At 39.2% G+C, this 24,084-nt stretch overlaps 1 protein-coding gene across 4 annotated transcripts in view; it reads left to right on the top strand.

Moving 5' to 3' along the window:
* FBXL4 (F-box and leucine rich repeat protein 4) overlaps positions 1-24,084 on the top strand; it is a 323,445-nt gene that overhangs the window by 55,647 nt on the left and 243,714 nt on the right. For all 4 annotated transcript variants that reach the window (XM_053710564.1, XM_053710565.1, XM_053710562.1 and 1 more), the window contains exon 2: positions 12,927-13,522. In XM_053710564.1, coding sequence (XP_053566539.1) covers positions 13,011-13,522 — 512 coding nt within the window. In that variant the 5' untranslated portion in view covers positions 12,927-13,010. The remainder of the gene's footprint in view (positions 1-12,926; positions 13,523-24,084) is intronic.

Genomic DNA, 24,084 nt, shown 5'->3' with positions numbered 1-24,084 from the left:
TAAGGTTGTGAATTCTAACAACATTAATAGAGAAATTGTTGTCCCTTCTTTGTGTCCTAATCCTAAGAATTCTTTGGAGAGATCCTTACATTCTTTGGATGTGGTAAGAGCTTTGAAATATTATGTTGAAGCTACTAAAGATTTCAGGAATACTTCTAGTCTATTTGTTATCTTTTCTGGTTCTAGGAAAGGTCAGAAGGCTTCTGCCATTTCCTTGGCATCTTGGTTAATGCTTTTGATTCATCAGGCTTATTCGGAGTCAGGTCAGGCCCCGCCTCAGAGAATTACAGCTCATTCTACTAGATCAGTCTCCACTTCGTGGGCTTTTGAGAATGAAGCTTCAGTTGATCAGAGTTGCAAAGCAGCAACTTGGTCTTCTTTGCATACATTTATTAAATTCTACCATTTTGATGTATTTGCTTCTTCGGAAGCAGTTTTTGGTAGAAACGTTTTTCAGGCAGCTGTTTCAGTTTGATTCCTCTGCTTATGTTTGAGTTTTTTTCTTTTCATTATGAGAATAAACTTATATGTTGGGTTGTGGATTTATTTTTTTCAGCGGAAAATGGCTGTTATTATTTTATCCCTCACTCTAGTAACTCTTCTGTGGAGTTCCACATCTTGGGTATTACTATCCCATACGTCACTAGCTTATGGACTCTTGCCAATTACATTAAAGAAAACATAATTTATGTAAGAACTTACCTGATAAATTAATTTCTTTCATATTGGCAAGAGTTCATGAGACCCACCCTTTTTATGCTGGTTATGATTTATTGTATAAAGCACAATTATTTCCAAATTCCTTTGTTGATGCTTTTTCCTCCTTTCTTTATCACCCCACTACTTGGCTATTCGTTAAACTGAATTGTGGGTGTGGTGAGGGGTGTATTTATAGGCATTTTGAGGTTTGGGAAACATTGCCCCTCCTGGTAGGATTGTATATCCCATACTTCACTAGCTCATGGGCTCTTGCCAATATGAAATTAATTTATCAGGTAAGTTCTTACATAAATTATGTTTTTCTTTTGCCATATCTAAGATTCCTGTCAGTCTTAGTAAGAATTTTTTTGTGGGATTTAGTTTCAATTCACGGTATGTGTCTGTATCCTTCAGTCATCTGTTAGCTTCATCTATATATTTTTCAGTATCATTACTCCTCCACCTTTTATCCACTGGCTTAATGGTTAACCCTTTATCTTTTTGGAGGTTTTCAATAATCTTCTTCTTTTTTTCTAGTCAGGTTGTTAGTGGTATATTTATTCAATTATTTCTGCACTAATTTCTCGAATAGTTCAAGGATCCTACTTTTCTCATCTGAGAGGAAAAAATTGGACTTGTTTTAAGATCTGTGTGTCTCATCTCAGGGTTAGTTTTCCCTTCACTTGCATATGTTAGATTCTGTGTTATATTTCTTTCAGTAGGGTTTTTTGTAAAGAATCTCTTAAGAGTTAGCTTCTTTACGTATTGACTTATATGTATTTGAGTGTTAAATTTGTTTAAAAGTCTTGTTGTAGGTGCCTAGATTTAATACTTTTTTTCCTTCCTAAGATAGGGAGAGTCCACAGCTTCATTCCTTACTGTTAGGGAATACAACACCTGGCCACTAGGAGGAGGCAGAAACACCCCAACTAAAGGCTTAAATATCCCTCCCACTTCCTCATTACCCCAGTAATTCTTTGCCTTTCATCACATTAGGAGGTGGCAGAGAAGTGTCAGAAGATTCGGAGAGTCCTGAAAAAGGGTATCTCAGTGAGAGTATTGATGAAAGTTAGAGTCTAGAGATGCAGGGAAAGTTTTTCTGCGAAACCATCCAAACTACTGCTAACAGCTCCTAAGCAATCAGTTTTGACGTGTTTCACTGCCTGCTTTCTTTCTCTCAAGTCCATGTCAGGAGCGCTGCTATAAGACTGTCACACTTGAGAGGCTGTGTTCTGTCCACAGCATGGATCCTGGAGGTAAGATCATAAAAATGCTTACACATAAAACGCTATAACAGGGTCACAGTGTGGCTCCCTTATACCTTGATAGGATCCCGGGTTAATATTCTCTGAAGGGGGTTTATTGAACAGTTGGGGTTAATTAATCAGTGTATTAATTATTTACATGCTGCTTTGTGTTTTTTTTTTTTCCTGGGCTGATAGACTGTGTGTGTTTTTGGCTGGAACAAACACGTTTCACTTTTAAGTTTCTTTTTGTTTAATTGTTGCACAGCTCCTATTACTTGCTGTACTTGTAATAACAGGCAAAGTACTGTCTTGCTCTCCATGTGACCGGGTGTGGTCTATGTTCATTTCCTCCATTCTGCCTGAGACTTGAACCTGAGGAGAGCGTTTCCTCTGTTAACTGTCTGGGTCTAGGAGGTGGTAAGTGCCCCAGCCATTAGGAGTATAAAGGTGCAGTTTTCTATAATAAAAAATGTTTTTGTGTCCTTCAACGGGTATAACCTTAGCTATGGAGGACTCTGACATGTTAGAAGGTACTCCTTCTGTGCTAAATCATACCTGTTTATATTGTGAGGAGTTTGTGGTTTTCTCGCCCACTCAATTATGTTCCACATGCATTAACACAGTTATAAAGTCTAAGAAGGGAGACAAGCCTGCTAAGGCTCTTAGTCCCTCTGAGCCATCTACCTCTCAGGACTTGGCGTCCTGTGAGATTACTACCCTTGCTACATTATCCACTCCACATGCAGTTCCCCGTAGCACATCTAATCCTCCATCCGGAGGGGGCCTTCTTCCTCTGGACTTTGCCGTGCAGTTACAAACTGCGGTGTCTGCGACCCTCAGTGCATTACCTCGCTCTAACAATCGCAAGAGAAAGGTTAAACATAGCTCTCCTGACCCGGAGTCGTCTAAATATTTATCTGATTTAACTATTATGTCCAAGTTATCCGTAGATGAGTTAACCTCTGTAGCTTCAGAGGGTGAACTTTCTTGGTCGGAGTCCTTAGCGTCTAAGCCTCCTGTTGTGGAGGAACCATCCTTTAGATTTAAAATTGAGCACTTTTTTTATTAAAGGAGGTTCTGTCTACGTTAGAGGTTCCAGAATCTGCGTTGCCTGAAGAACCTATGATACCTAAATTAGAGTTTACAAAGACAGGAAAGTCCCTTTGACTTTTCCTGTGCCGGTTAAGATAGCGAACATTATTAAGAACGAATGGGAAAGAATTGGTTCTTCCTTTTCCCCCTCGTCTACTTTTAAAAAGTTGTTCCCGGTCTCGGACTCTCAACTGGATTTGTGGGGCTCCATTCCTAATTTGGATGGTGCAATCTGTATGCTTGCTAAACATACTACTATACCTCTTGAGGATAATTCTTTGTTCAGAGAGCTGATGGATAAGAAAATGGAAACCTTTCTGAGAAAGATGTTTCAACATACAGGATTTTTGTTTTAACTGTGGCTGCAGTTGCCGAAGCGGCTACCTACTGGTGCGACTCTTTGTCAGAACTCATTTAGGTGGAGTCTCCCCTCAAGGATATTTAAGACAGAATCAAAGCTCTGAGAATTGCTAATTCTTTTATCTGTGATGCAAACATGCAAATTATTCGCCTAAATGCAAAGGCCTCTGGCTTTGCTATCCTAGCCTGCCGGGCACTCTGGTTGAAGTCTTGGTATGCAGATATGACTTCAAAATCCAGTCTCCTTTCTCTTCCCTTCAAGGGAAAGATTTTAATTGGTCCAAGCCTGGACTCCATTATTTCTACGGTTACCGGTGGTAAGGATGCCTTCCTACCTCAAGATAAGAAGAACAAGTCTAATGGACGACAATCTTCTAATTTGGATATGGTTCGCGCATTGAAGTTCTATCTTCAGGCTACTAAGGAGTTTAGAAAATCTTCCTCTTTGTTTGTTTGTTGTCTATTCTGGGAAGCATAAGGGGCAGAAGGCTTCTTCGACTTCCCTATCTTTTTGGTTAACGAGTGTCATCAGCTTAGCTTACGAGACAGTGGGACATCGTCCTCCTGAGAGGGTAACGGCTCATTCCACTAGAGCAGTGGCTTCCTCTTAGGGCCTTTAAGAATGAGGCCTCTATGGAACAGATTTGTAAGGCTGCTACCTGGTCCTCCTTACATACTTTTTCAAAATGTTACAAGTTTGATGTTTTTGCTTCGGCTGAAGCAGCTTTCAGGAGAAACGTTTTGCAGGCTGTGGTGCCCTCAGAATAGGGTCTGCCTCTTCTTTTTTGTTCCCTCCCGTTATTCATTCAGTGTCCTCTGGAGCTTGGGTGTCTTTGCCTCCTTCTGGTGGCCAGGTGTTGTATTTAGCAACAGTAAGGAACAAAGCCGTGTACTCTCCCTATCCGAAAGGAATTTATCTGGTAAGCATAAATTATGTTTCTTCCTCTTTGGTCAATGTTCTCTACTGCTCATGTTGAATATCCCGGAAGTGCCCTCTACTTTGTTCTCTTCGTGTCTCTTTCCCTTTCTTCCTCCTCTTGTGCCTCTCTGTTTCTTTTTCTTACGGGAGGGAGATTTGTGACTATATGGTTTCTGGATGACCCTTGTGCTATTGGGCTCCACTCTAAAAATGATTTTAAATTCTTGGGGTATTGGTTTCCACAGGAAGCCTCTCAAATCTATTTGTGTAGGTTATATTCCAATCAGGGTTCCTATTTGTCTGATATTGTCTCCCCCTGGTGAACTTCCTCTCCCTTAAGTTATAATATCTCTTCTCCTTCTACAATTATTCGTGTGATGTTAATTATATTCTGAGTAGCTATTATCTCTATATCCATACCACCTCCTTTGATCATATCTGTCAAATTGTCTACCCCTATGTTCAGAATATCCATATTCACCTTGGTATGTGTCATCTCGCCTATTGTCATATCTAAAATCTGTTCTGCCTTCTCTATGCCAATTGTCTCTGTTTCTTTGCGTATTGTAGTTATTGTTATTTATATGTGTACTTTGGTCTTGAATCTTATCTCATACTAGTGTTCTTGTTATAGCGTCTATGTCTCTGTGATTCCTGTGCGTTTGTTTTTTCTAGTATAATCATAGGTTCAAGTGTGTCTATATCTCTTTCCATATGTATCTATTTGCCCATATCTAGATAGTCATTCTCAACTCTCCTATATTTTCTCCATTTCGTCTCTAGTAGTTCCTTATTCAAAGTACTTTGTCTCTGCATAACCCCTTTCTGTTTTTTCTTTAAAGAGTTTATCATCTTTTAGATGAATTATTTCGTCTTTGGATTGTGAAATATTCCCTAGGTTCTCTAGTGAATGTTATCTAGATCTCTTAAGTATATTCATCAGGGTGAGGGAAATTTTTTCTAAGGCTTCATCCCATTTTTTGGAAATTTACTTTTCAATTCAAACATGCAGTTCTTTTTTACTCTCAGGCCCCTGGGTATAAGGCTATTATTAATATATTTATTAAGGAAAATTAGTTTTTTTTTTTTTTACTCACTAGTCATATTTTCCTCTATTTTTTTCATAATAGAGTCGAGATCTATAGGGGATGTATTGGTTTCAACATGTATGTTATCACCCATGTCCTGTAATATTTTATCTCTCCATGCAAAAATATCATCCTCCATAACTGTTCTGCCTCTGTTCTGGATCCAAAAGGAGCAAGGGAAGGAGATACAGAAATTAGCAAAGGACAGAAAACAGGGCGCACAGAAATGTACTTGCACTGCTCCTATTCAGACTAACCCTTCCCAGAGTATAGCCATCCTAATACTCACTTGAATCACTATAGAATAAGGAGCGCTAAAAATAAACAATTGAGTACTAGAGAAATAATATAAACTATTTTATTAATACCAAAAAGGCAATATTAAAATCACATACATAAGATAAAGCTCAATTAATATAGGGGCGTCTCCCTTTTGAAAATATCTTAGTGGTATAAAGAGCAGTTAAAAATACATATTATAAAACATAAAACAAAAGGTATGATTATGCTAAAACATAAGCAGCAAAGATCTCATAAAATAAATGTCAATGCTACAAACTTCTTATTGAATGAGCATATTTTGTATAACAGTTTTTATTTATTTTAAGAATTAATTATAGTTTGGTTTAGACTGTAGTGGACAGAACTTTGTGTAGAGTCATATAATGTATGACTACTCATAACTACATATATTACAAGCAGGGTGGATTTGATTTAAATCAAACTGATTTAATACACGATTTAAATCACGATTTAAATCACTAGTCAGTAAGGCTTGATTTAAATCATAGTTTTCTACATAATTCTTGCTGGTATAATTTTAATATGCAAGTAGATGAAGATTTTTAGAATAACAACTTTTCATATTAGTTTTTTTATCCCCAGTTTAATAGGTTAATCAATATAATTCATATTTGGACAACTTTTCTGTTGTACTTAGGAAGGAGAAAAATAATCATTACCTTAATAATAACAATTTAAATAGATTTATTCAACTGAAACAATAACATTACAACATATTTTATTTGCTTAAACAAACATCCATGTTTGTTAACTAATTTGGCTAAACAAAATATATATATTTTAAGAAACTTACGGCTAGATTTAGAGTTTGGCGTTAGCCGTCAAAACCAGCGTTAGGGGCTCCTAACGCTGGTTTTGGGCTACCGCTGGTATTTAGAGTCAGTCAGGAAAGGGTCTAACGCTCACTTTGCAGCCGCGACTTTTCCATACCGCAGATCCCCCTACGCCATTTGGATATCCTATCTTTTCAATGGGATCTTTCTAATGCTGGTATATAGAGTCTTGGCTGAAGTGAGCATTAGAAATCTAACGATCTAACAGCCGCAGAAAAAAGTCAGGAGTTAAGAGCTTTCTGGGCTAACGCCGGTTCATAAAGCTCTTAACTACTGTGCTCTAAAGTACACTAACACCCATAAACTACCTATGTACCCCTAAACCGAGGCCCCCCCACATCGCCGCCACTCTAATAAATTTTTTTAACCCCTAATCTGCCGACTGCACACCGCCGCCACCTACGTTATCCCTATGTACCCCTAATCTGCTGCCCCTAACACCGCTGACCCCTATATTATATTTATTAACCCCTAATCTGCCCCCCACAATGTCGCCGCCAGCTACCTACAATAATTAACCCCTAATCTGCCGACTGGACCTCACCGCTACTATAATAAATGTATTAACCCCTAATCCGCCTCACTAACCCTATAATAAATAGTATTAACCCCTAATCTGCCCTCCCTAACATCGCCGACACCTAACTTCAAGTTTTAACCCCTAATCTGCCGACCGGACCTCACCGCTACTCTAATAAATGTATTAACCCCTAAAGCTAAGTCTTACCCTAACACTAACACTCCCCTAAGTTAAATATAATTTAAATCTAACTAAATAAATTAACTCTTATTAAATAAATTATTCCTATTTAAAGCTAAATACTTACCTGTAAAATAAACCCTAATATAGCTACAATATAAATTATAATTATATTATAGCTATTTTAGGATTTATATTTATTTTACAGGCAACTTTGTATTTATTTTAACCAGGTACAATAGCTATTAAATAGTTAAGAACTATTTAATAGCTACCTAGTTAAAATAATTACAAAATTACCTGTAAAATAAATCCTAACCTAAGTTACAATTAAGTACAGTTTATGACTACACCTGCTGTGGAGGCAGGTTAGTCATTAGAAAAAAAGAATGCTTATGTGCACTGTTAGAACATCTATATTGGTAATTTTAATTAGGTTACTGTGCCTTGAGAAACTAAAGAGATATTGTATGTTAAAAATTAACTTTTATTAATATCGTTTTTTAAAAAAGACAGCTTTTGTGGATGATAATACTGCCCTAAAGAGTTAAAAACACTCTCACTGTGCTTTGTGAATAAACAGCATGTTTTTATTATGCTAAAAAAGTAACAGTAGATCTTGGTAGTACTTGGAGCAGTAGATTGTAAATGAGAAATTTACTCAAGAGCTGATATACAAATCTGTAGCCTCTTGGGCCTATGTGGCTCACAATAGTTTCTAAATTATTATACTCATATATGTTATTTATGATCTATATATAGTGAGTGATATATATTGGAGCTATAAAATTTCTACTTGAACTTTACAATCTAAGACTGCTAATATATATTGGTACTAAAAGTATTGGTACTAACGATGGTGGCAGCTTACAAATGGTGGATAAAACTCTCCTACTGTTTTTGGTTATTTATTTGAACCCCCAAACAGTGGGAAATAAGTCCTAAAACAGTATTATATCAAGATGTGATGTATTGTATTGAGGCTATCCACTCCGTACAATATCTCTGGTTATGATACCAAATACCACAGTCTTTTACCGTAATGCTAGTGGAGTACTTCCTAGAGTAATGATCTAAACACTGCAGGATATGCAATAAATTTACTACAAAGACAAATATTGAGTGATCTCCTATTGCTACACACTGTTATTGGTTATATTACATCTGTATGATATAAATGCAAGTTACTGCATTGTGTATTACCCACAAATAAAGAGCTGGTACATTTATTTAGGTAATATATAGATTATATTACTATATATAAAGCACTGTGTAGCCAAATGTGTTCAAAGTCTTAATTAAAAGGCTGGTTCTTTGAAGCGTTTTGATTAACTGTTCAATCCTGTCAGTATAGAAATGACACCTAAGGCTGTGAACTGTGTCCACTAAATAAACCCTTTGTCAAACTGATTGCAGAGTATCGAATACCCTATCAAAGTTAAATTGTAATGGGTATCATATATATCGTAATGTAATTCAAATACTGAGCGTGCCTGCTTTGTAATAAGATCACCATGTAATTCACCCAATTTTTTGACTTTGGAACATTTTGTGAAGTGATTCTATTACACCGCACCCAGGAGGGATTCTGAGACTTTACTTTTACTACACCCAGGAGGGATTTTGAGTCATTACAACACAATTACCACTATGAACTATTTCATTTAATTAATTTTTTCTTTTGTTTCTTTTATTCTCATATTGTCATTTGATCTAATTGATAACCACCATATTGTACTTACTCAATTGCACTTATCATTGTATTTATTATTGTATTTTTCTATTGTACACTGCAGAGCAGTTACTATCAGTTTCTACCCCAACACCACTTTTTGATTTTAATCCTAACACCATTTAATTTATTTTTTCATGGATCCATGTAATATTGTGTTTAAGTGATACATTTTTGATCTTTTTATTGTGTACAGACTAATATATGTTATTAAACTTTTTAATCTAATATTTACTATATAATTTATATTTGCTCTATAACTCCGGCCAACGATTTTATTATACCAGACCTGGCCTTAGTTTAGGCGCTCCTAAAACTATACACTTTTGCTATATCCATCCACCTATGGGTGACTAGGGACCCATTCATTTTAGGAGCCAGAGGTCGACTTTCTTAAGCGCTGTTGGATACAAAGTCTTACCATATGATAACTGAAAAACAATGTACTCTGTTCTAACATAATGACAGTGGCTAGCCTTGTTTTTTACAGACTAAAGCACAGGATGGCTGCTCCAAATAAGGCAAATGGTTGTCGGTATTTGGCTTTTTAACAATAATTTCAGTAAAAAGCATGTTCATTTGTTTTAAAGGCTTTTAGACTTGGCTGATATGTTATTATATAGCAACAATACAGAAATGTCTTGTAATCACAGGGCCCCTAATGGTAAGGTAAGATTCTAGATTCATTACATCTTGATTTAAATGGATAGAAAGGTCCACATTGAAATGTGCATTTTCATTTTAAATAGAAGCGTCATTGCATTATACTTCCATAGGCAAACAAATATTTTTTGTCAGCAAAAATGCTGGTGTTCAGCGGTATACACGCATATGCACCAGTGTTTAAACAGCACACCTTCTCAGAGAGTCAGCAGGGGCTTGTATGACACAATACACACTACCTCTAGCTCTCTGAGTAGGAATGGTGTTGAATATTGGTGCACGGCCCTCACAGCATATGTGCGTATGCTGCTGAAAATCTAATAACTTTTACTAGAAGCTTTTTTGTTAATGTTTATTGAACTGACATGAAACCCATTTTTGTTTTCTTTCTTGATTCAGATAGAGCATACAATTTGAAACAATTTTCTTCTATTATCAAATTTTCTTAATTTTTTGGTATCTTTTGTTGAAAAGCAGGGAAGTAAGCTCAGGTGTGTACACGGGTCTGGAGCACTATATGGCAGCAGTTTTGCAAGAATGTTATCAATTTGCAAGCGCACTAGATTGCAACTATTTCCTGCCATTAAGTGCTCCAGACACCTACCTAGGTATCTCTTCCACAAAGAATTTAATGGGAACAAAGCAAATTTGGTAATAGAAACAAATTGGATGCGGTTTCTGAATCACAAAAGAACGTGTGTTTTCATATCCCTTTTTAAACAAGCAGTTCATTTGATACTGAAACATTTTCCCTTGTTACATGAAAAAGAGGGCATTGTAATTTGATAGTTATTATAAATAAATATAAACTATATAGGACACAAAACAAACTAATAATGTTATTTTTAAAAAATATTAATGAAAAAGTCTAGATTTTGGAATTCTGGATTTGGGCGATGGTACCATTTATGTATTTGTGGGCATGTCACTCTCTAACATTAGATCAGTGGGTGCTTTCCTTATTAGCCATTAAGAGGTTTCTTCTACACACATAAAATGTATGTTACATTCAAAATATGCTGCTCTAACTTCTCATTGTTTCTTGCAAATATATTTACAGCATATTTAAATAATGCTTTTTATAGGAATGATAGAATTGTTTTGTGTTTAATTAACATAAACACCAGGGCTGTATTTTGCTGCTTCCATATAGAGGCCTTCTAGTGGAAATGGTCTTTGGTCGTGGGTTAAAGGGACAGGAAACCCCAACATTTTCTTTCATGATTAGGATAGAACATACAATTTTAAATAACTTTCCAATTTACTTCCATTATCAAATTTTCTTTGTTCTTTTGTTATCCTTTGCTGAAGAAACAGCGTTGCACTACTGGCAGCAAGATGAACACATCTAATTAGCCAATCACAAAAGACAAATGTGTGCAGGCACCGATTAGCAGCAGCTCGCACTAGTGTAGGATATGTGTGTATTATTTTTCAACAAGGGATACCAAGAGAACAAAGCACATTTGAAAATAGAAGTGAATTTAAGTCTCTTAAAATGGCATGCTCTGATTCTTTGACTTTCCTGTCCCTTTAATAGTAAAGGGAAAGTGCAAAAAAACCCAACATGTTCTTAAAATAGTAACAAAGCAAAGCTTAGTGTGTGTTAACTGAAAAATACAAAGTTATGTCAGAAAGTGAAAGATTCAAAAGACAGAAACTTTGGAGGGAAAAGCTATTTGTTTCCCTGTGTAGATATTAAGTATTAATAGCTCTCTTGCCAATGTGTTTTCAGCACATGCACTTGCTTTGACATATACCCTAAGAATAGTCTTGTTGTTTGTTCTATATAAGAGTTTGGTAGTTAGTAATATTATGTTGGTAACTCAGTAGTACATGCCTGCTCCATGCTATCACTCTGATTTAAGAGAATAGTATCTGTTGGCTATGCCTCAGGCTTATTGTCCCACACCTCTGTGTTTTATGCTTACATCCCTCCACAAAATATCAGAAGTGGCTCTAATGCTCATTACCATTATTCCATAAAGGGTTTTGGTAAATAATGCAAACTGTTTTGAACTATTGTTTTGATTGTTCTGAAAGAAATGTATTTGTTAATTATGGATTTAAATATTCGATGATTTTAGAAAAAAATTGCATTATACTTGGTTTAATGAGAATAAATGTGTTGTTCGGGTTTATTTTATTTTTATAATTTTATTATGATGACCCTTCTGCAATTAGATGTCTAAGGTTAAGGTTAACATTTCTTCAGTATGGTGATGAAGTCATGTAAGTGCTTACAAACCCCATGAGTCTATTTTGGATGATGCCGCTGCTACTCAATGACTTGAAAGAACCTGATGGTTAGTGCTAATTCACTCAGTACCCTAGTAGATTAGTGTGAGTCTCCAGGGTTCACAAGTGTTGTGATTATAAAGTGAGAAAGAATGCCAACAAAATGTACTAAATATTAAACAAATATAAATCCTCAAATACCGTTCATTGTTCACATTTTTGTGTAAATAAAGAAATAGGAAAAAAAGGGAATAAATGATAAAGTCTCCACTGCAATCCTGTGTTTCAATATCTCATATAACTTGTGCATTTTTTAGATGCAGGTACATTGTAGCAAAATGTTATAACAGTTTTATCTATCTAGTTTTTTTTTTTTTTTAACTAAATATGCATAGATAACAGCCTTTTGTAATCTAAACATGGCTGCCATGAAGAATGTCAGACATCGACAATAAAGTAGCTAGCAAATATTGCAGCTCCAGTGTTGCCATAGCCACAGTGAGGCGGCAGCAATGTTGTTTGTGTAGGAATAATGCAAGAGATATTGTCACAGAGGGAATGAATTTTATTATTTTGTCCATTATTCTAATCTTTTTTGTGAAAAGTTTGAATTCGAATATTGTACTTTCAGGGAAAAAAAGTTTTTATGAATTTGCAAGCGGACAGGATTCACATGTCCGCAACTTATTGTAAATTGTGTGGCAAATTTCTTCCCCATATTTATCATTGCACCAGGGAACACATGTGCAAGTCTGCCCCTCTACCCTCATGCAACCAATTGCGTGAGATTAAGGTTTGTTAATCACCCCAGTCAAATGAATCTGTGGTGATTTTCATCCGGAGAGGGTTTAAACCGCTGCTTCATAAATGTCAGTTGCAGGCGCAACTGATTGGGGCATTTACCTCATGATAAATCTTGCCCTCAGAATACGCCACCATTGATTGATTGATTGATGTTTAAGAATGAATTTAGTTGTGCAGGTTGGGTTAAAGTGACATGTTATGATTTAATACTTGTTCTCACTTGCCTTTCATTTGTTTGCTCTCTACAGGAATGTGTTTTCTAGGACATATGCCAATTACCACAAACCACAGAGGATACCTCTCCATTCAACAGCATAGTCTATTGGAGCTCCATGTCATCTTGGTTTCCCATGCTAACTGTCCTGAGTATGTTTTACTATATATGCCTCAGGCGCCGGGCCCGGTTAACTAGTAGGGGGGAAATGCTCAACAGCCGTAGAGCTATTGAATCAAACAGCCGTGCTCTGCCTATGTCCACTGAAGCTGTGCAGTATGCCAAAGAAGTGTTGGATTTCAGCTCCCACTATGGAAGTGAAAACAGCATGTCATACACCATGTGGAACTTAGCGGGCTCCCCCAATGTGTATCCAAGTTCAGGGGATTTCACTCAGACTGCCGTGTTTAGGGCATACGGAAACTGGTGGACAAAATGTCCCAGTACCCCTCTACCATTTAAAAGGATATCACCAAACTTCGTCAGTAATGATTACATAGAGCTTGCCTTTGAGGAGCCTGTCTATCCCACAGCTATTCACATTTTAGAAACATATCACCCTGGATCAGTGGTAAAGATTCTTGCTTGTTCTGCAAACCCCTATTCCCAAAGTCCTCCTGCAGAAGTGAGGTAAGCCTATGTCCATTTTGCTTTACAGCAGTCATGACGTTGTGTCTTATTCTGTCTATTGCTTTATATTTAACTAATATCATTTTTTATATTTATTTTCAAAGTTGAATGTTCCCATTTAGAGTCATATTACAAGTGGTGCGCTAAATTATTTTTTCACTTGCGTGCTAACTGAGTTTAAAGTAAAAATGTATTGTGGCTGCATTAGTGTTGGTACTACAAGTTAAAAGAAAATAGTTAGCGTGTGAGCAAGATAACTTCTCCCCATAGATTACTATGCGGCACACTGTAAAAAAATAGTTATCACTCGCACTGCATTAGACCAACTGTGCTAAACCCAAAGAATTATGAATACTTTAAATTCCTATGTCCTTTACAGCACTTGTAATCTAGTTTTTAATAAGTAACACAAAATTTCATATTTATATGTTCATAGTACAAACATCAATTAAGTATGTCTACAATATCTCATCGTCATGGGCAAGCAAGCATTAGTTTTTAAAATGCACTTACAATATTTTAAGATCATGTCACATAAAACAAACCTTTGTCAGTTTCCCTTTAACTGACAGAATGTTGGCATTGAATTACTTCTTATATACAGGTGGGGAACCTAGCAGGGATCTTTAGTAAGTGCTGCCATTCCTTACATTGACAGACAGACAGATGTATGCTCACCGGGACAGAGCAGCTAGCTGTGCTATTTTTTGTCATCCTACATTTCAGAACTATGTTTCTTCATTCATAACCATCTTACAATACAGGGAGTGCAGAATTATTAGGCAAGTTGTATTTTTGAGGATTCATTTTATTATTGAACAACAACCATGTTCTCAATGAACCCAAAAAACTCATTAATGTCAAAGCTGAATAGTTTTGGAAGTAGTTTTCTTCTGTTATGTGTGATCAGTCCACGGGTCATCATTACTTCTGGGATATAACTCCTCCCCAACAGGAAATGCAAGAGGATTCACCCAGCAGAGCTGCATATAGCTCCTCCCCTCTACGTCAGTCCCAGTCATTCTCTTGCACCCAACGACTAGATAGGATGTGTGAGAGGACTATGGTGATTATACTTAGTTTTTATGACTTCAATCAAAAGTTTGTTATTTTACAATAGCACCGGAGCGTGTTATTACTTCTCTGGCAGAGTTTGAGGAAGAATCTACCAGAGTTTTTTTACTATGATTTTAACCGGAGTAGTTAAGATCATATTGCTGTTCTCGGCCATCTGAGGGAGGTAAAAGCTTCAGATCAGGGGACAGCGGGCAGATGAATCTGCATTGAGGTATGTAGCAGTTTTTATTTTCTGAATGGAATTGATGAGAAAATCCTGCCATACCGTTATAATGACATGTATGTATACACTTCAGTATTCTGGGGATGGTATTTCACCGGAACTACTCTGTTAAAAGTCACTAATCCTTTTAATAAGTATTTATCATGTTAAACGTTTTTGCTGGAATGTAGAATCGTTTACATTTCTGAGGTACTGAGTGAATAAATATTTGGGCATTATTTTCCACTTGGCAGTTGTTTGGTTTTAATTGTGACAGTTTCGTTTCTCTTCACTGCTGTGTTTGAGGGGGAGGGGCCGTTTTTGGCGCTCTTTGCTACGCATCAAAAAATTCCAGTCAGTTACTCTTATATTTCCTGCATGATCCGGTTCATCTCTGACAGATCTCAGGGGTCTTCAAACTTCTTTGGAGGGAGGTAGATTCTCTCAGCAGAGCTGTGAGAATTTTATATTGACTGTGAATAAAAACGTTGCTCTGTAATTTTTATGTCAAATTTAATTATTGTTATTTTTCTAATGGGAACAAACCTTTGCTAAAAGTTGTGTTGTTTTAAAGTTTGATGCTATAACTGTTTTTCAGTTCATTATTTCAACTGTCATTTAATCGTTTAGTACCTCTTTGAGGCACAGTACGTTTTTGCTAAAAAAGATTATAACCAAGTTGCAAGTTTATTGCTAGTGTGTTAAACATGTCTGACTCAGAGGAAGATATCTGTGTCATTTGTTCCAATGCCAAGGTGGAGCCCAATAGAAATTTATGTACTAACTGTATTGATGCTACTTTAAATAAAAGTCAATCTGTACAATTTGAACAAATTTCACCAAACAGCGAGGGGAGAGTTATGCCGACTAACTCGCCTCACGCGGCAGTACCTGCATCTCCCGCCCGGGAGGTGCGTGATATTATGGCGCCTAGTACATCTGGGCGGCCATTACAGATAACATTACAAGATATGGCTACTGTTATGTCTGAAGTTTTGTCTAAATTACCAGAACTAAGAGGCAAGCGTGATCACTCTGGGGTGAGAACAGAGTGCGCTGACAATACTAGGGCCATGTCTGATACTGCGTCACAGCTTGCAGAGCATGAGGACGGAGAGCTTCATTCTGTAGGTGACGGTTCTGATCCAAACAGATTGGATTCAGATATTTCAAATTTTAAATTTAAATTGGAGAACCTCCGTGTATTACTAGGGGAGGTCTTAGCAGCTCTCAATGATTGTAACACCGTTGCAATACCAGAGAAACTGTGTAGGTTGGATAAATACTTTGCGGTACCGGCGAGTACTGACGTTTTCCCTATACCTAAGAGACTAACTGAAATTGTTACTAAGGAGTGGGATAGACCCGGTGTGCCGTTCTCACCCCCTCCAATATTTAGAAAGATGTTTCCAATAGACACCACCACTCGGGACTTATGGCAAACGGTCCCTAAGGTGGAGGGAGCAGTTTCTACTTTAGCTAAGCGTACCACTATCCCGGTGGAGGATAGCTGTGCTTTTTCAGATCCAATGGATAAAAAATTAGAGGGTTACCTTAAGAAAATGTTTGTTCAACAAGGTTTTATATTGCAACCCCTTGCATGTATCGCGCCGATTACGGCTGCGGCTGCATTTTGGATTGAGTCTCTGGAAGAGAACCTTAGTTCATCTACGCTAGACGACATTACGGACAGGCTTAGAGTCCTTAAACTAGCTAATTCATTCATTTCGGAGGCCGTAGTACATTTAACCAAACTTACGGCTAAGAACTCAGGATTCGCCATACAGGCACGTAGGGCGCTGTGGCTAAAATCCTGGTCAGCTGATGTTACTTCTAAGTCCAAATTACTTAATATACCTTTCAAGGGGCAGTCTTTATTTGGGCCCGGTTTGAAAGAAATTATCGCTGACATTACAGGAGGTAAGGGCCACGCCCTACCTCAAGACAAAGCCAAAGCTAAGGCTAGACAGTCTAATTTTCGTCCCTTTCGGAATTTCAAAACAGGAGCAGCATCAACCTCCACTGCACCAAAACAGGAGGGAGCTGTTGCTCGTTACAGGCAAGGCTGGAAGCCTAACCAGTCCTGGAACAAGAGCAAGCAGGCCAGGAAACCGGCTGCTGCCCCAAAGACAGCATGAACCGAGAGCCCCCGATCCGGGACCGGATCTAGTGGGGGGCAGACTTTCTCTCTTCGCCCAGGCCTGGGCAAGAGATGTTCAGGATCCCTGGGCGCTAGAGATCATATCTCAGGGATACCTTCTAGACTTCAAATTATCTCCCCCAAGAGGGAGATTTCATCTGTCAAGGTTGTCAACAAACCAGATAAAGAAAGAAGCGTTTCTACGCTGTGTACAAGATCTGTTATTAATGGGAGTGATCCATCCGGTTCCGCGGTCGGAACAAGGACAAGGGTTCTACTCAAACCTGTTTGTGGTTCCCAAAAAAGAGGGAACTTTCAGGCCAATCTTAGATTTAAAGATTCTAAACAAATTCCTAAGAGTTCCATCGTTCAAAATGGAAACTATTCGGACAATCTTACCCATGATCCAAAAGGGTCAGTACATGACCACAGTGGATTTAAAAGATGCTTACCTTCACATACCGATTCACAAAGATCATCACCGGTATCTAAGGTTTGCCTTCTTAGACAGGCACTACCAGTTTGTAGCTCTTCCATTCGGATTGGCTACGGCTCCAAGAATCTTCACAAAGGTTCTGGGTTCCCTTCTGGCGGTACTAAGACCGCGAGGGATTTCGGTAGCTCCGTACCTAGACGACATTCTAATACAAGCTTCAAGCTTTCAAACTGCCAAGTCTCATACAGAGTTAGTTCTGGCATTTCTAAGGTCGCATGGATGGAAAGTGAACGAAAAGAAGAGTTCTCTTTTTCCTCTCACAAGAGTTCCATTCTTGGGGACTCTTATAGATTCTGTAGAAATGAAGATTTACCTGACAGAAGACAGGTTAACAAAGCTTCAAAATGCATGCCGTGTCCTTCATTCCATTCAACACCCGTCAGTAGCTCAATGCATGGAGGTGATCGGCTTAATGGTAGCGGCAATGGACATAGTACCTTTTGCACGCCTACACCTCAGACCGCTGCAATTGTGCATGCTAAGTCAGTGGAATGGGGATTACTCAGATTTGTCCCCTACTCTGAATCTGAATCAAGAGACCAGAAATTCTCTTCTATGGTGGCTTTATCGGCCACACCTGTCCAGGGGGATGCCATTCAGCAGGCCAGACTGGACAATTGTAACAACAGACGCCAGCCTACTAGGTTGGGGCGCTGTCTGGAATTCTCTGAAGGCTCAGGGACTATGGAATCAGGAGGAGAGTCTCCTTCCAATAAACATCCTGGAATTGAGAGCAGTTCTCAATGCCCTTCTGGCTTGGCCCCAATTAACAACTCGGGGGTTCATCAGGTTTCAGTCGGACAACATCACGACTGTAGCTTACATCAACCATCAGGGAGGGACAAGAAGCTCCCTAGCAATGATGGAAGTATCAAAGATAATTCGCTGGGCAGAGTCTCACTCTTGCCACCTGTCAGCAATCCACATCCCGGGAGTGGAGAACTGGGAGGCGGATTTCTTGAGTCGCCAGACTTTTCATCCGGGGGAGTGGGAACTTCATCCGGAGGTCTTTGCCCAAATACTTCGACGTTGGGGCAAACCAGAGATAGATCTCATGGCGTCTCGCCAGAACGCCAAACTTCCTCTCTACGGGTCCAGATCCAGGGATCCGGGAGCGGTTCTGATAGATGCTTTGACAGCACCTTGGAACTTCGGGATGGCTTATGTGTTTCCACCCTTCCCGCTGCTTCCTCGATTGATTGCCAAAATCAAACAGGAGAGAGCATCAGTGATTCTAATAGCGCCTGCATGGCCACGCAGGACTTGGTATGCAGATCTAGTGGACATGTCATCCTGTCCGCCTTGGTCTCTACCTCTAAGACAGGACCTTCTGATACAGGGTCCATTCAAACATCAAAATCTAACTTCTCTGAAGCTGACTGCTTGGAAATTGAACGCTTGATTTTATCAAAACGTGGTTTTTCTGAGTCGGTTATTGATACCCTGATACAGGCTAGGAAGCCTGTTACCAGAAGGATTTACCATAAAATATGGCGTAAATACCTATACTGGTGCGAATCCAAAGGTTACTCCTGGAGTAAGGTTAGGATCGCTAGGATATTGTCCTTTCTACAAGAAGGTTTAGAAAAGGGTTTATCAGCTAGTTCATTAAAGGGACAGATTTCAGCTCTGTCCATCTTGTTACACAGGCGTCTGTCAGAAAATCCAGACGTCCAGGCCTTTTGTCAGGCTTTAGCTAGGATCAAGCCTGTGTTTAAAGCTGTTGCTCCGCCATGGAGTTTAAACTTAGTTCTTAACGTTTTACAGGGTGTTCCGTTTGAACCCCTTCATTCCATTGATATAAAATTGTTATCTTGGAAAGTTCTGTTTTTAATGGCTATTTCCTCGGCTCGAAGAGTCTCTGAGTTATCAGCCTTACATTGTGATTCTCCTTATCTGATTTTTCACTCAGACAAGGTAGTTCTGCGTACTAAACCTGGGTTCTTACCTAAGGTAGTCACTAACAGGAATATCAATCAAGAGATTGTTGTTCCATCCTTGTGTCCAAATCCTTCTTCAAAGAAGGAACGTCTTCTACACAATCTGGATGTAGTTCGTGCCCTCAAGTTCTACTTGCAGGCGACTAAAGATTTTCGCCAAACTTCTTCCCTGTTTGTCGTTTATTCTGGACAGAGGAGAGGTCAAAAAGCTTCTGCTACCTCTCTCTCTTTTTGGCTTCGTAGCATAATACGTTTAGCCTATGAGACTGCTGGACAGCAGCCTCCTGAAAGAATTACAGCTCACTCCACTAGAGCTGTGGCTTCCACTTGGGCCTTTAAGAATGAGGCCTCTGTTGAACAGATTTGCAAGGCTGCAACTTGGTCTTCGCTTCATACTTTTTCCAAATTTTACAAATTTGACACTTTTGCTTCTTCGGAGGCTATTTTTGGGAGAAAGGTTCTTCAGGCAGTGGTTCCTTCTGTATAATGAGCCTGCCTATCCCTCCCGTCATCCGTGTACTTTTGCTTTGGTATTGGTATCCCAGAAGTAATGATGACCCGTGGACTGATCACACATAACAGAAGAAAACATAATTTATGCTTACCTGATAAATTCCTTTCTTCTGTTGTGTGATCAGTCCACGGCCCCGCCCTGTTTTAAGGCAGGTAAATATCTTTTAAATTATACTCCAGTCACCACTTCACCCTTGGTTACTCCTTTCTCGTTGATTCTTGGTCGAATGACTGGGACTGACGTAGAGGGGAGGAGCTATATGCAGCTCTGCTGGGTGAATCCTCTTGCATTTCCTGTTGGGGAGGAGTTATATCCCAGAAGTAATGATGACCCGTGGACTGATCACACAACAGAAGAAAGGAATTTATCAGGTAAGCATAAATTATGTTTTTAGTTTGTTTTTAGTTATAGCTATTTTAGGGGGATATCTGTGTGTGCAGGTGACTATTACTGTGCATAATTATTAGGCAACTTAACAAAAAACAAATATATACCCATTTCAATTATTTATTTTTACCAGTGAAACCAATATAACATCTCAACATTCACAAATATACATTTCTGACATTCAAAAACAAAACAAAACAAATCAGTGACCAATATAGCCACCTTTCTTTGCAAGGACACTCAAAAGCCTGCCATCCATGGATTCTGTCAGTGTTTTGATCTGTTCACCATCAACATTGCGTGCAGCAGCAACCACAGCCTCCCAGACACTGTTCAGAGAGGTGTACTGTTTTCCCTCCTTGTAAATCTCACATTTGATGATGGACCACAGGTTCTCAATGGGGTTCAGATCAGGTGAACAAGGAGGCCATGTCATTAGATTTTCTTCTTTTATACCCTTTCTTGCCAGCCACGCTGTGGAGTACTTTGACGCGTGTGATGGAGCATTGTCCTGCATGAAAATCATGTTTTCTTCTGTTATGTGTGATCAGTCCACGGGTCATCATTACTTCTGGGATATAACTCCTCCCCAACAGGAAATGCAAGAGGATTCACCCAGCAGAGCTGCATATAGCTCCTCCCCTCTACGTCACTTCCAGTCATTCTCTTGCACCCAACGACTAGATAGGATGTGTGAGAGGACTATGGTGATTATACTTAGTTTTTATAACTTCAATCAAAAGTTTGTTATTTTACAATAGCACCGGAGCGTGTTATTGCCTCTCTGGCAGAGTTTGAAGAAGAATCTACCAGAGTTTTTACTATGATTTTAACCGGAGTAGTTAAGATCATATTGCTGTTTCTCGGCCATCTGAGGGAGGTAAAAGCTTCAGATCAGGGGACAGCGGGCAGATGAATCTGCATTGAGGTATGTAGCAGTTTTTTATTTCTGAATGGAATTGATGAGAAAATCCTGCCATACCGTTATAATGACATGTATGTATACTCTACACTTCAGTATTCTGGGGATGGTACTTCACTGGAATTACTCTGTAAAAAGTACATTAAACCTTTTAATAGGTATTTATTATGTTAAACGTTTTTGCTGGAATGTAGAATCGTTTGCATTTTCTGAGGTACTGAGTGAATAAATGTTTGGGCATTATTTTTCCACTTGGCAGTTGCTTGTTTTAATTGTGACAGTTTCGTTTCTCTCTCACTGCTGTGTGTGAGGGGGAGGGGCCGTTTTTGGCGCTCTTTGCTACGCATCAAAAATTTCCAGTCAGTTACTCTTGTATTTCCTGCATGATCCGGTTCATCTCTAACAGAACTCGGGGGTCTTCAAACTTCTTTGAAGGGAGGTAGATTCTCTCAGCAGAGCTGTGAGACTTATATATATTGACTGTGATTAAAAACGTTGCTCTGTAATTTTTACGTTTCAAATTTAATTATTGTTACTTTACTAATGGGAACAAACCTTTGCTAAAAGTTGTGTTGTTTTCAAGGATTGATGCTATAACAGTTTTTCAGTTCATTATTTCAACTGTCATTTAATCGTTTAGTGCTTCTTGAGGCACAGTACGTTTTTGTTAAATAAGAGAGGAAGATACCTGTGTCATTTGTTCCAATGCCAAGGTGGAGCCCAATAGAAATTTATGTACTAACTGTATTGATGCTACTTTAAATAAAAGCCAATCTGTACAAATTGAACAAATTTCACCAATCAGCGAGGGGAGAGTTATGCCGACTAACTCGCCTCACGTGTCAGTACCTGCATCTCCCGCCCGGGAGGTGCATGATATTGTGACGCCTAGTACATCTGGGCGGCCATTACAGATAACATTACAAGATATGGCTACTGTTATGACTGAAGTTTTGGCTAAATTACCAGAACTAAGGGGCAAGCGTGATCACTCTGGGGTGAGAACAGAGTGCGCTGATAATACTAGAGCCATGTCTGATACTGCGTCACAGCTTGCAGAGCATGAGGACGGAGAGCTTCATTCTGTGGGTGACGGTTCTGATCCAAACAGATTGGATTCAGATATTTCAAATTTTAAATTTAAATTGGAGAACCTCCGTGTATTACTAGGGGAGGTTTTAGCGGCTCTTAATGATTGTAACACTGTTGCAATACCAGAGAAATTGTGTAGGTTGGATAAATACTTTGCGGTACCGGCGAGTACTGACGTTTTTCCTATACCTAAGAGACTAACTGAAATTGTTACTAAGGAGTGGGATAGACCCGGTGTGCCGTTCTCACCCCCTCCAATATTTAGAAAGATGTTTCCAATAGACGCCACCACACGGGACTTATGGCAAACGGTCCCTAAGGTGGAGGGAGCAGTTTCTACCTTAGCTAAGCGTACCACTACCCCGGTGGAGGATAGCTGTGCTTTTTCAGATCCAATGGATAAAAAATTAGAGGGTTACCTTAAGAAAATGTTTGTTCAACAAGGTTTTATATTGCAACCCCTTGCATGCATCGCGCCGATTACGGCTGCGGCAGCATTTTGGATGGAGTCTCTGGAAGAGAACCTTAGTTCAGCTACGCTGGACGACATTACGGACAGGCTTAGAGTCCTTAAACTAGCTAATTCATTCATTTCGGAGGCCGTAGTACATTTAACCAAACTTACGGCTAAGAACTCAGGATTCGCCATTCAGGCACGTAGGGCGCTGTGGCTAAAATCCTGGTCAGCTGATGTAACTTCTAAGTCCAAATTACTTAATATACCTTTCAAAGGGCAAACTTTATTTGGGCCCGGTTTGAAAGAAATTATCGCTGACATTACAGGAGGTAAGGGCCACGCCCTGCCTCAAGACAAAGCCAAAGCTAAGGCTAGACAGTCTAATTTTCGTCCCTTTCGGAATTTCAAAGCAGGAGCAGCACCAACTTCCACTGCACCAAAACAGGAAGGAGCCGTTGCTCGTTACAGACAAGGCTGGAAACCTAACCAGTCCTGGAACAAGGGCAAGCAGGCCAGGAAACCTGCTGCTGCCCCTAAGACAGCATGAATCGAGGGCCCCCGATCCGGGACCGGATCTAGTGGGGGGCAGACTCTCTCTCTTCGCCCAGGCTTGGGCAAGAGATGTTCAGGATCCCTGGGCGCTAGAGATCATATCTCAGGGATACCTTCTAGACTTCAAATTCTCTCCCCCAAGAGGGAGATTTCATCTGTCAAGGTTATCAACAAACCAGATAAAGAAAGAAGCGTTTCTACGCTGTGTACAAGATCTGTTATTAATGGGAGTGATCCATCCGGTTCCGCGGTCGGAACAAGGACAAGGGTTTTACTCAAACCTGTTTGTGGTTCCCAAAAAAGAGGGAACTTTCAGGCCAATCTTGGATTTAAAGATCCTAAACAAATTCCTAAGAGTTCCATCGTTCAAAATGGAAACTATTCGGACAATCTTACCCATGATCCAAAAGGATCAGTACATGACCACAGTGGATTTAAAGGATGCTTACCTTCACATACCGATTCACAAAGATCATTACCGGTATCTAAGGTTTGCCTTCTTAGACAGGCATTACCAGTTTGTAGCTCTTCCATTCGGATTGGCTACGGCTCCAAGAATCTTCACAAAGGTTCTGGGTGCCCTTCTGGCGGTACTAAGACCGCGAGGAATTTCGGTAGCTCCGTACCTAGACGACATTCTGATACAAGCTTCAAGCTTTCAAACTGCCAAGTCTCATACAGAGTTAGTTCTGGCATTTCTAAGGTCGCATGGATGGAAAGTGAACGAAAAGAAGAGTTCTCTCTTTCCTCTCACAAGAGTTCCATTCTTGGGGACTCTTATAG

Source organism: Bombina bombina, chromosome 4, assembly GCF_027579735.1.
Source record: "Bombina bombina isolate aBomBom1 chromosome 4, aBomBom1.pri, whole genome shotgun sequence".
Taxonomy (NCBI): Eukaryota; Metazoa; Chordata; class Amphibia; order Anura; family Bombinatoridae; genus Bombina; species Bombina bombina.
This window is presented reverse-complemented; position numbering and strand designations above follow the sequence as displayed.